Source organism: Gopherus evgoodei, chromosome 6 (genome assembly GCF_007399415.2).
Source record: "Gopherus evgoodei ecotype Sinaloan lineage chromosome 6, rGopEvg1_v1.p, whole genome shotgun sequence".
NCBI lineage: Eukaryota > Metazoa > Chordata > Testudines > Testudinidae > Gopherus > Gopherus evgoodei.
The window spans coordinates 123896971-123909967 of NC_044327.1; the positions used below are offsets into that span (position 1 = coordinate 123896971).

Below are 12997 nucleotides of genomic sequence, written 5' to 3' on the forward strand. Positions count from 1 at the left end.
AGAGGGAGGCAGGCGCCTAAATCATGCTCACAAGGAATGACTTTAGCAGCTATACTCCAGGAGAGGATTGCTTGCAGTGATCAGTGACTCCTTCCAGCATGGGTTTAGGTGCCTATTTCCATGAGAAGTCTGGGGCTTCAGAAAGACCTCTCTCATCAGCATCCCACATTCATTAACGTAGGCAGCTCTCTGCCTACCATGCTGGCTTTTGTGGATTGCAGTCTAAAGTGCTTACCTCTCCCCAGTCTTTGTATAGGGGAGCCTAGACACCTAATTCAGGCTTCAGGGATTGCAGTGTTGTGCTGTGATTCTTCTAGGTGCCCAAAAGTTAGGCATTGCAATGCTTTGCATCACAATGCCAGAGTCCCTTTCTGAATCCAGGCCTGGCTGCTTCTGCACCAGGTATTTTCCTGTAAGCTTTGTCAGACTATGATGCTACTCACGATGGTGCCAGAATGCATGTGTGGGGCACAGGATCACGAGTACTGGGAACAGGGTTTGGTTGCATTTACATTGAAGATAAATTATTGCATGAGTTTCTTTTTCAATTGACATTTGATTTTTTTTTAAATCTCTCTAGTTTGGCAACACTGCCATATGCCGATCAGGCAGCACCATGCCAAGCTCCTCTGACTCACAGCTCCGGGCCCATCCCCACATAGCCTCTTGCGGGGGCTTGTGCTGCCACACAGCACTTCCTGATGTGCGGCTTCACTTCTGTGTACTTTCTGCTTCTGCCAATTAGTCATATAAACTGTTATTTGCCTTGCCTCCTCCAAAGTAAGCCATAGATTTTTGTTGGTGTGCTCTGGAATACCTCTCCAATTCTTCCATTGCCTTTCCATCATACGAAGGTCCAGCATTGTGGAGAGGATTAGCCACAAGGGGTTACCCAAGAACAGCACACAGTACTTCTCCCATCCCACTGAAACCATCATGATACCAGTAAAAGTTGCTGAGAAGGAGCTGGTGACCTGGATACATGTGTGTTGGACTCTGGGCTGGTCTGTGGCCAGTGTTATAGCAAATATTCTATCCACTCTTAACTGCACAGTGCTACTTCTAAGCCTTATCTCTGCCCTTATTTTAACCATGGCTGAAATTCCTTTGTTTCCCCAGATCGTCATGAAGAACCTGTCGAACCAAGAAGTGACCATATTTACATACAGTGAATGGCTGTCCAAACTCAGAAATGCTAAGGGAGCTCTTGTGTGCGAGATGCCTGCAGTGATAAATGAAGAGCAGATGATGGAGAATACCACATACACTGTTCAGGTTAAAACCAGTGATATTGGAGGTAGGGTCATTTTGGCTATTTCTGGTTTTCTGGCACCAGGCTCAAATTCTACCTACAGATATAATCTCATATTTCAGTGGAATTTATGCTATTCCTGAGGGCAGAATTTAGTCCTACAGTCCTGGAACCTTGAAATTCCTGGAGGGTAAGAATGTCTTTATTACAGAAACTCACCATTATTCAGTGGAGAACAGGAAATCTGCTACAGAGCAAATATAACCCCAACCCACTGCCCTGAGCCCCCTGCTACACCCCTCCTGCACCCTGATCCCCTGCCCTGACCCCCTGCTGCACCCCTTATCCCTCCTGCACCCCCTGGGGGCAAGGAGGGGACAGAGTTGGGGTGAGGATTTCGGGGAAGGGGTTGGAATGGGGGCAGGGAAGGGTTGGGAAGAGGTGGGGCAGGGGTGGGGCTTCATGGAAGGGGTGGAGTGGGGGCAGGGTCAAGGGCGATTGTGGGGAGGAGTCAGTAATGCGGCCCTTGGGCCAATGTACTACTCCTCATGTGGCCCTCGTGGTCATTTGAGTTTGAGACCCTTGTGCTAGACATATTGCTACTGTCACTGGTCCTTTCTTGATTAGGTACTGCTGTTGGGTACAGAAGAAGGTTGTTCTTGTGGTTAAGGTTCAGGGATCTGGGTTCAATTCCTTGGCCTGCTACAGGTTTCCTGTGTGATTTGGGTAATTCCCTTAACTGCGTGGTGCTGTAGTTTATTTCTCCGTGAAATGGTGCTGACAGTATTCACTCTCCTTTGTAACATGCTTTGAGACCCTTGGAGGGATGGTCTAGGTATACCTAGTTTTGCCTCAGTGCAGGGGACTGAACTAGAGGACCTCTTGAGGTCCCTTCCAGCCCTTCAATTCTCGGATTCTGTGAAAGTGCACAGTATTTAAAGAGCATGAAAAGCCAGCCCAAGGGTAGACTGTGGAATTTTGAAAAAGTTCAGTTAATGGCAGAAGAAAGTTGCAGAGCTTCAAATATCTCGATAAAATGGGCTTGCAATGCCGTTTGCTGGGATCACTGCCTATTTCCATGGGACCCTCTTTCCAACTCCTCTGTGAATCTTACCATCATTTTACACAATCGCTGAATACCAAATCAGTGCAAGATACACTACCACATACACACACTTTCTGACTGGCTTATCCCATCTCTGGATCTTCCAACATTGCTCAGTCTTCAGCTCTCTTTTATTTCCCCCTTTCTAACATTGAATTTACACCACGTGAGGGATTTGTGCTTAGAATATAAAGATCGCCCCTGGCAAGTGACACTGCACCATTTTGCTGCCTCGCTGCCCACTGCATGCCTTTAAAACATGTAGAGAGACAAGGTGGGTGAGGTATATCTTTTATGAAGAGGATCTCTGGGTATCTTGAAAAATGTGTCTCTGTCCAGCAGAAGTTGGTTCGGTAAAAGATATTACTTCATCCACCTCGTCTCTCTAATATCCTGGGACCAATAGGGCTGCAAAACATTACAAACGTTGTGGAGTACTAAAAACAAGAGAGAGTGTGAGGCTGAGTTTGTGTGCCTGACTTTCCGTCCAGTGTCAACAGTGTAATCATAGTGTGAACTTTTTCTGCAATTCAGCCCTGGCTTACAAAGGCAAGGGATATAGAAATGAGAGCAGAATGGGAGGGAACAGCAGCAGCAGACTTACCTCCTCTTCATGTTGAATGAAGGGTGATTGGTATGAAAGATGAAACATTTCATTATGATCCACGGCAGCTGGTGGGAGAGAACAGATGACAATGAGGATGAGTTTGGATCAAATTATATACTTGGCTGCATGATGCTGTGCTTTAGCCAACATACCTGGGAATTGCTCAAGTTGTGAACTAGTTTGCCTTATGTGTTTTATGGGTATCCCTTGTCTTCAGGTAAAGCCCTTCTCTCCAGGTGATAAATCGCTTGTTCGATATATTGAGCATGATGCATCTGCCACTGTCACACAGATTTAAACCAGTAGTAACACCACTGAACTCCACTGGTGTAAAGAAAAGCAGAATCAGGCCCATTTATTTCTCATTTTAGAGTTATTTTCTGCATCCATCTCCACAGCCTCTGGGTGCATTTGAGTAATTTAAACAATAACACAAACTCTGCTACCTATGTTAGGCGGTAGCACTTGCCAGCCTCCTTAGTGCTCACCCTTTCCCAACACTTTAAAATATCTCAGTGTTACTCAGGCTCAAGAAAATGCTTGAGTAAGAGATGGGCCTTCTACTGTGCTCTGAAGGTCAACAAACTTGGACCGTGGTGGAGAAATGGGGATGATTCTAGCATCCCTCCCGCAAGTCAGAGTCCTGTACTGCAAATGACCTGAGTCCAGTCTTCCAGTCTTCAGATCTAGGGGCTGTCAGAAGTGCTTCAGGTGTTAGCTGTCAGCATGAAGGTAGATAAGAAGAGAGAAGGTCTCTAAAGCAACCAGGTCCCAGGTTATATTTCTTAAAACCAACACCTTGAATTTCTCCCTAAAGCAGATTGGAAACCAATACAGTGCATGAATGCAGGAATAATAGGTTTACAAAGGCCTGTTCTAAGATCCTTAGACTCCTGATACAGTAATACACTCTCTGAGTGCTAGCTCAGCCCAAGATAAGTGACCCTTTAAGAAGATGTGGGTGATTTTATGATGTCAGGGCCCTATCTTGAGACATCCTTTTTTGAAAATCCTGGCATGTCTATTTTGGGTTAAATGTATCCTAAGTCCTGCTTTGGACACCTCGATAAGTGGCTTGGTTTTTGAAAGAGCTGGTCTCTCAGTAGATTGGATGGAAATTTGAGACAACTTCAGCTGGACTATCAGAGGTGCAGAGTACTCACAACTTCAGATGAAGTTTAGTGAGGGGTATATTTGGGTCCCCAGATACGAAGGTACTCAAAATCTAAAGACATTTTTGAACATTTGTCTTTAAGAGACTTGCCCAAGGTAATGGTGGGTCCATCTGATTCAGCGGTGCAGTGCTATGCAGTGAGTGTAGGCATTTTTTACTTGATAACATTGGAAATGGAGTTTAGGGAAGGGAATCAGCAGCTAAGGAAGGAAAGAAACATGGTGAGAGCTATTCCTTTTTAGTGACTCAGGTTTAAACTATTTAATTCAAGATATGACAGAGACATAGCTGGAAATAGAACCCAGATCTCTTGATGCTCAAAACCATCCTCTCTCCTTACTGATTTTGATTTAAGTCCTGTTTCTATATTTTATTTGTAGCCATCAAATATGTGGCACTGCAAAAATAAAGATCCTGAACTAATAATAATATTGCACTATATCCAAAACTCATTAATTAATACAGCTGGCCTAAGAGGCAGGTAAATATTAATGTCTCTACTATTATACGATCCATTATTGTTGTTGTAAGCTCAGCTACAGTTTACAGTTCACCTAATATGAGGTGATGGGTGCAATCCGTTTCTAAGTGTCTGATCCAAAGCCCAGTTCAGTTCAAGGGAAAACTCCCACTGACTTCAGTGGACTTTGGATCAGGCCCAATTCTGGTAAACCAGTACAGCTCCTCAAAGAGTAAAGGACCCACTCTGGCTTCTGCCACCAGGAACATGACAGCTACCTCATCACACTGACTTGACCTCTTTGTTTTGTTTGTCAATTACATGTCAAATTTGCTGCAGCTCCTAAGTGTGTGTGTCTGTTTCAAGGAATCCAAAAAAGTCAGCTAGGTGAAATATCCATTGATTCAGCAATTTCTGTTCTTTTCTTTCCCATCTTGTACTAATTGCTTGTGAGGTTACTGTCACGGCATGCGGCCTTCATAAGCTGCTTCCTGCCAAGAAGGTTTTGTTTGCTAAAAGCCAGGCAGTTCTGTGCTTTTTCGAGACCTTACATCAATTGGGAGCCTGCCTCTTATAAGAAAGCAGACTATTCCGCTTTGTTCATCACCTCAGCAAGCTTTAGGGCCATGAAAGGTACTGCCGACTGAACTGCATGAATCCCTGCTGCTTTCCTTCTTTCCTTAAATTTTTCTCAAGGAATTGCTGAAAATTAGTCCCGATTTAACACTAGCAAAATGTCATGTGGGTGTGAGACATTTATTTGACTGTCCTCTGCATGCAGGGGAGTCACTTTTGCATTCTTCTGTTTTTCTTTGTGTAAAGATGTATGTAGTTAATACAAATTTGGAAGAATGTGTTATAAAGTATTGTCCTGCAGTGAAACTTATTTTGTCACAAGCTTCCCAGGTCCCTCACATTTTCCCCTTGGCCCCTGAGCAGAGCTGTACAGAAGTCATTGTACAGCTGATGGGTTTGCAATATGCTTGTACAAGAATTGGCTTGAGGCCTCCAAAGTCTGAAAAATTGGGGCTTCTAGCAAAAGGTGGCTAAGGCTGAGTTTCTTTGTGAGCCAGGTTTCGGTTTAATTGTCCCTTTTTCAGTTGCCAGAATTAGAAGGTTTCTCAGGTTTGATGCAGCAATAAAAGTCCGGCCTCAGAAAAGCAAATTTGCTTCTGTGAACCAGTGCTTTGTTATGGAATTATAGAATGTGCCAGGCAAAATGCTCATAATTTCACCCATGTCCATGTGAAATTCCATACTGGGTACCAGATTGGTACAGAGGCCATCTTAGACATGCTTCCTTTCTAGATTGTTAGGTGGTGGGACGGGATGTAGGAGAGACGCATAAAGGTAAGATTTTCAAAAGCACTCAGTGTTGGCCTAATTCTCCCGCTGAAGGAAGTGAGAGAAGAATTAGACCAATGCTGAATGCTTCTGAAAATCTCACCCACTGTTTTTGTGTTCGATAAGCACGCATGTGCATAGACACCATGTGATACAGTAGAGGAGGCAAATAGGAGGAAGGTAAGGATGGTGGTGCAGCTGGGAGAAAGATTGAGGGCACTTGAATGAGATATGCGGAAGGCATTGCGCTGAAGAATGGGGAACGCAGATGAGCTAGAATTCTGGGAGACACATCAAGATAGCAGTGGTTTGACCATGACTGTGGAACACTCCCTGTGCTGTTTGCTTAGCCCTGCACTCAAACCCCATGCTTGACAAAGGGAGGAAGGTAGCAGCAAGATGGGCGGTAGCTGGAGGGCCAGCCTGTACAGCAGGACTAGCCTCTCTCCCTTGTGGGAGCACTTTGAGGATCAGTTTGGGACCACTGCTTGCCGGGAGAGGGAAATGGCAAAGTGGGAATGGGCCCTGGCAGGCCAAGAGAGGCCTGTGGCAGTGAGGGAGAAGATATCCATGCCAGCTCACAAGCCCAACACAGAGCATTCCAACAGGTACTAGCTCCTTGACCACTAGTTTTTCCACGTCTTTGGGCATCTTACTATTTAAGCAAAGATGTTACAAATCTCTTACTGTAGGCTTCCCTGCCCTGCCTTTAAGAGCATCTGTGCTGGGTCTCCTATGCAACTGTGTGTCCTCTGGCCTGTGGTGGTGCTTGAATGGCTCCCAATGCCCATGTTATTACACCATGCTATTTGGGAGATCCCAGGCTACCCCGTGAATTAGAACTGCACTGCTGAATGGCAGGCAGTGAACATTGACTGACACAGCCATGTTCTTACTGTATTACTCTGGCACAGTCGCCAGAAATGTTAGGAAGCAGCACTGGACTGGGACTCGGAAGACTTATGTTCTGTTTCCAGTTCTGCCACTGGGCTGGTGGGTGACCTTGGGCAAGTCACTTCATTTCACTTTCCTGTGCCTCAGTTTCCCCATCCATAAAATAGGAATAATGACAGTGCTCTCCTTTGTAGAGTGCTTTGAGATCTGTGGATGAAATGTGCTATGTAAGAGGTGGGTATATTATCATAATTATTATGACAACTTGTGTATAAGGACTTACCACTCACACTAAATTTGTGAGGACAAGTTAAAAGTATTCGCTTGTTACCTGCCTGCTGTGAAGCCTCTCTTTGCTGGTCCAACAGAATCATGCAAGAATCAGCTCTAATCATCAGCTCTGCCCTAAGAGTGTTGAACCTCAGAGCAAGAATCCCAGTCACTTTTAGCCTGCCATTTCTGTACCCTTTTTGGTTGACTTCAGAGACATTGTAGTAGTTACTGTGTTGTGTTTTGCCATCTCCTTCCAGGAGCTGGTACCGACGCCAACGTGTCCTTGATTATGTTTGGGGAGAACGGAGACAGTGGGACTCTTGCTCTGAAGGAGTCTAACAAGTCTAACAAATTTGAAAGGAACCAGATGGATGTTTTTAATTTTCCCGACATGCTGAGCCTGGGAGATCTGTGTAAGGTGCGCGTCTGGCATGACAACAAAGGTAACTAGTCTGACGTGAGTGGCTTGGTGAAAGGTGGGATGGGTAATGGTCTCAAGCTAGGAGAGGCAGCCTGGTCTAGTGGATTTGGCATGGACTCAGGGGTTCTAATCCCAGCTTATTATCATGGTTCATTATGGCTACATCTTGTATCATGGCTAACAATTGAGTTTCTCATCTCAGAAGGAAGATCTTGCATTCACACTTGGTTTTCTTTATAGCAGTCCATGTAAATGAATCAAATTTGGAGTCCTCTTGTTTTCTGTCTCCTTACGGACAATATATAGGAATGGGGAAGGTTGTGACCCACATGGAATTAATGTAAATAATCCTTTTGGATCAGAATCTCAAACTGAAAGGTTGTTTGCCGTTAGCCTCCAAATACAAATTTGTTCTGAAACGGCAGAGTAAAAACATAGGAAATATGAATTTTCACTTAACTTGGCCTCCATTTCTGCTTGCACACATCAATACAAGCATAACTTTGGATCCACAATTACTTGCGCCAACAACATAGATCACTTAGTTGTGTGGCTTCTGTGGCTTCAAATTAGGGATGTAGGTAAGTAACGGTCTAAACCAGTTCTCATTGAAGTCAGTAGAAACACTCCTATTGACTTAATTGGACCAGAATGGATCAATACTCAAGATTTCAGACACAATAAATTGTAAACATACAATTTGCCCTCAGTTATTTGTGTAGACAGTTTGCACCTGCAAATGTAGAAGCTCAAAATCTGGGCAGCATAACATGCCAGGTTCAACTTCCGTGGGCCTAATTCTCTGTTCACCCAAACTCTACTAAAGGCCAGTTCTCTATCTCTAATTGACTGAGCACTTAAACACTACAAAGGCGCTGTAGAAACACATAATAGTGTTTTGGCTGTGCAGAAAGTGCAGGCTCCATGTGATTTTTTTGTGCCATGTTTGAGAGCAGAGGCTGATCAACATGAACTTGCAAATCTGGTTTCAAAGAGGTTAGCAATTAAAAATATTGCAAAGAGAATTTTTTCCTTAACAGAACTGTTGTCTCCCCTGATGATAAATCATGCTGCCAAAATTATAACATATCCATCAGACGCAAAGCACATCTGAGAAAATAGCCAATGTTTATGTATATATTCATACATTGCAATCTCAAATTCTTCTTTCTTGTTATTCCCCCAATGTATGTTTAACACTGTATGTAATAGGATTTTTGCCAGATTTAAGAGCTGTAGTTCTGAGCCCTATGAACTATCTACCCAGGTTTTGTTCAATATAAATTTACTTGGCCCCGACTCCCCCCCCCCCAACCCCTTGTAAGAAAGAGAATTGTGCTTTGAATCAAAACACATGCCATCTTCATTAGTCATGTAAGGAACACATCCTATCACTAGCTTTTAATAACGAACCATGACAGTTTGTTGGATGAGTGGAGCATTTATTGCCACTGGCAGCCGGGGCGATTGCTGGACATTTTATGCAAGTTCAGGTCTGTATTTTCCATTCAGTGGCCATGCCACTGGTCTGAAATTCCTGGCCTTGTGTTTTGGGGAGGTTATCAGATGCTTAGAGGCCTACAGGTTTTCAAAAAAAATGCATTTATTTATACCATTATTATTGGTCATCTCTTTTTGGAAATCATGCTCATTTATTTTTTTTATTATTGTCAGTGGTTGTTAAACATTCTCCTTTCACACTGCTAACAAACAGCTGGTCATTTTACTATCAATCCATCTCTCACTGGAGACTGCCAAGGAATTTGAACTACTCATGGTGTCCACTTTTAAAACTTCTTAATAATTACAGAATCATAGAATTGTAGGACTGGAAGGGACCTCAAGAGGTTTTCTAGTCCAGTTCCCTGAACTCAAGACAGGACTAAGAATTATAGACCATCCCTCACAGGTGTTTGTCTAACCTGCTCTTAAAAGTCTCCAATGATGGAGATTCCACAACCTCCCTAGGCAATTTATTCCAGTGTTTAACCACTCTGACAGTTGGGAATTTTTTCCTAATGTCCGACCTAAACCTCCCTTGCTGCAATTTAAGCCCATTACTTCTTGTCCTATCCTCAAAGATTAAGGAGAACATTTTTTTGCCCTCCTCCTTGTAACAACCTTTTATGTACTTGAAAACTGTTATCATTTCCATCCGTCCATCCCCCTCCCCTTCGGACACCCCCCCCCAGTCTTCTCAAGACTTTTCTAGACCTTTAATCATTTGTTGCTTTTCTCATTTGTCCACATCTTTCCTGAAATGTGGCACCCAGAACTGGACACAATATTCTAGTTGAGGCCTAATCAGCGTGGAATAGAATGGAAGAATTACTTCTCATGGTCTTGCTTGCAACACTTCTGTTGCAGAATGACATTTGCTTTTTTGCAACAGTGTTATACTGTTGACTCATATTTAGCTTGTGATCCACTATGATCCCCAAATCCTTGTCTGCAGTACTCCTTTTTTGGCAGTCATTTCCCATTTTGTATGTGTGCAACTGATATCCTTCCTAAGTGGAGTACTTTGCATTTGTCCTTATTGAATTTTATCCTATTTACTTCAGACCATTTCTCCAATTAGCCCAGATCATTTTGAATTTTAATCTATCCTCCAAAGCACTTGCAACCCTTCTCAGCTTGGTATTGTCGGCAAACTTTATAAGTGTACTCTTTATGCCATTATCTAAATAATTGATGAAGCTGTTGACCAGAACCAGACCCAGAACTGATCCCTGTAGGATCTCACTGGATATGCCTTTCCAGTTTAACTTTGAACCACTGATAAGTACTCTCTAGGAATGGTTTTCCAGCCAGTTATGCACCCACCTTATAGTAGTTCCATCTAGTTGTATTTCAGTAGTTTGCTTATGAGAAGGTCATTTGAGACAGTATCAGAAGCCTTACTAAAGCCAAGATATATCACATCTACTGCTTTCCCCATTCCACAAGGCTTCTAACCCTGTCAAAGAAAGCCAGTAGGTTGGTTTGACATGATTTGCTCTTGACAAATCCATGCTGACTGTTACTTATCATCTTCTCATGACATTTCCCAAAAACGTGACCAATGCTGAAATATGTAAGGCCGCTACTTGGGTGTCTGTACATACTACACAATAACTCACAACTCTGCTTCTGATACTGTGTTTGACTGGGCTGTACTTATTTCCATACTGGACTCAACTTTGAGCTCTCCCCACACTGTCTAAGAGAGAATTGCTCAATAGTCACCTACAGTGGAGCACCTCTATGGACACTACTTGAATAAGAAGAAATGGTTACTCAGTCTGTGCAGTTGTTTGAGATGTGTCCCCTTACAGGTGCTCTGCTATCCACCCTCCTTCCCCTGTGCTTCAGAGAGTTCTCTGCTATAGAGCTTCATGATTGAGAAGGAACTGAGGGCAGTTCGCCCACGCAGTGCATAAAACAACAGCATGAGGCACAAGGCGGACTAGCATGCGTGGGCCAAACAGATCACCACTACTATGAGATATCTCCGATCAAAGGTGCCCGGGGCACTAGCCCACCTAGAGTGGAGGACCCATAGGGAGACACATCTCAAAGAACCACAATGACTGCACAGAGTAAGCAAGCATTTCTTTCAAATCCATTCCTGGTTTGGGAGTTAGTCACCAATGTGGAAGTATCAGGTTTGAATGTTTTCCACTCTCTGAGGTTCCTGCATTTAAGTATCTAAAAACTCTGAGTAGTGACATTATTTTCCTATAGAAGCACAGTGACTCTTTTCTTATCTTTCTTTCCACCCATCTTGTTAGAAGTTCCGTACAGTCTTTCTAGAGTCATCAGTTTCCAACACTTGATCATCTCCATCACCTTGATCCAAAGAGATTCAAAGAACTTAATTACTGAGAAACTACATTTCTCTATATTGTCATAGAAGTAGCAGAGAGAAGAGAGCGACCGTGTAATTCAGTCTATTCCTCTGCCAGAACAGGATTGTCCCCTACATAATATGTATTAGTGTGTTTTCTGATCTTGTTTTAAATATCCCACGTGCTTCCACAACTTCTTTTGGGCGATTCTTCCACAGGACAATGAATCTCATCCACCATTCTTGAGATAGACACAACTGGAGAATATCTTCTTTCTGACCATAGTGGATAGCCCTTAAAGGAACTTATCAGCTAGGGTCATACTACTGTAGGGCTTAAATTGCCTAGAACTTGCACTCACTATATATCTCAATTCTGAAGGATCCACCACTGTAGTATGTAGGCACCAACCCAATTCCACTCCTTTCAGACAATAATAAAACAACACATTACGAAAAGACAATGAGGGACTCTCTATGTCCTTACTAAAGATTTGTTTACATTTCAAACTCTGAAAGTCTTTTTTGAAGCCCTTAGTCAACGCTTGATGGTTATCCACGTATTCTATGCAGCCAGTGCCCAGTTTTGTGTCCTGCTTTTTTTAAATCAGCCTGCTTAAATGTATCTTTAGATTCATCACATGGAAGTGGGTGAACTCGCTGAGCTCCTGTTTCAATAAGAGTTGTTGCTGTTCATCCTCTTTATTCATAGCTGGGGGGAAAGGCCCCTTCCTTGTATCTATCTATCACAAACGTGCTGTGGGATTTAGAGACCAAATAGAAGACAATCACCCTTCCCCAAAGAGCTTACAGTCTGGATTTTAGACAGGATACAAAAATTATTTAAGCAAACAAAATTGGGGAAGGTAGGACAAGGGTCACATAATAACATTACATAATTACTCATGTCTATCTAATATAGCTTATTACTGTAGTATCAGATTCTCTCCCCCTCTCTGCCCCATAAGATTAAAATAACTCATTAGCCCATACAGCAGTTGTAAAGTTCTCTGTTCTTTAAAAGCATATATGTACTATGAGCCTCATCTCTTATGCTTGCCTACAAATTATTCTTTGCCCATGCTAAGTGCTCTTACATAAAGTGTGCCTCATTAAAACATGAAATATGCTTCAATCACAAGAACATCTTTAGCATCCTCAAAATGCTGTTACATATTCACCCTGAGTAGTAAAGTGTTTTTGCACAGGAGTCTTTTAGAGGTAAGATTTTCTGTCTCAGAGCCTTCATGGAGTTTATTGTTAGGTTTCTCCTGAGTCAAATTCAGTGATGCTCAAGTTGTTTAGGCAGTGGAGAATAAAAATACGTCTGTTCCTAAAAGCAGTGTAAAAGATAAGGTCACCATTTGTCAAAAGCTGTTAAGAGACATTTGGTTATCTCTCTACTGAGTGAGAAACGGTGTGGTATGAGATACTGTATTAATTTAGATGGAATAAACGGTCCCAAAGAGTCAAAGGTGTTAACATGACCCAAGTCACTGTCCTACATGAAGCAGTTTTAAACAAGGTTTTCGGTTTGGTACACAGAAACCTCAGCCTCAGTGCTGTTGTAACCCATGCCTGCTTCGGGTGGCGCTCTGTCCCCCTCTAGTGGCAACTAAACCAACTAGAGATTGATGA

General features: G+C 43.0%; 1 protein-coding gene across 1 annotated transcript in view; it reads left to right on the forward strand.

Annotated features, from left to right (window-relative positions):
- Positions 1–12997, forward strand: part of LOXHD1 (lipoxygenase homology domains 1) — a 283207-nt gene that overhangs the window by 243886 nt on the left and 26324 nt on the right. The window contains exons 38-39 of the mRNA XM_030567584.1: positions 1120–1297; positions 7367–7552. Coding sequence (XP_030423444.1) covers positions 1120–1297; positions 7367–7552 — 364 coding nt within the window. The remainder of the gene's footprint in view (positions 1–1119; positions 1298–7366; positions 7553–12997) is intronic.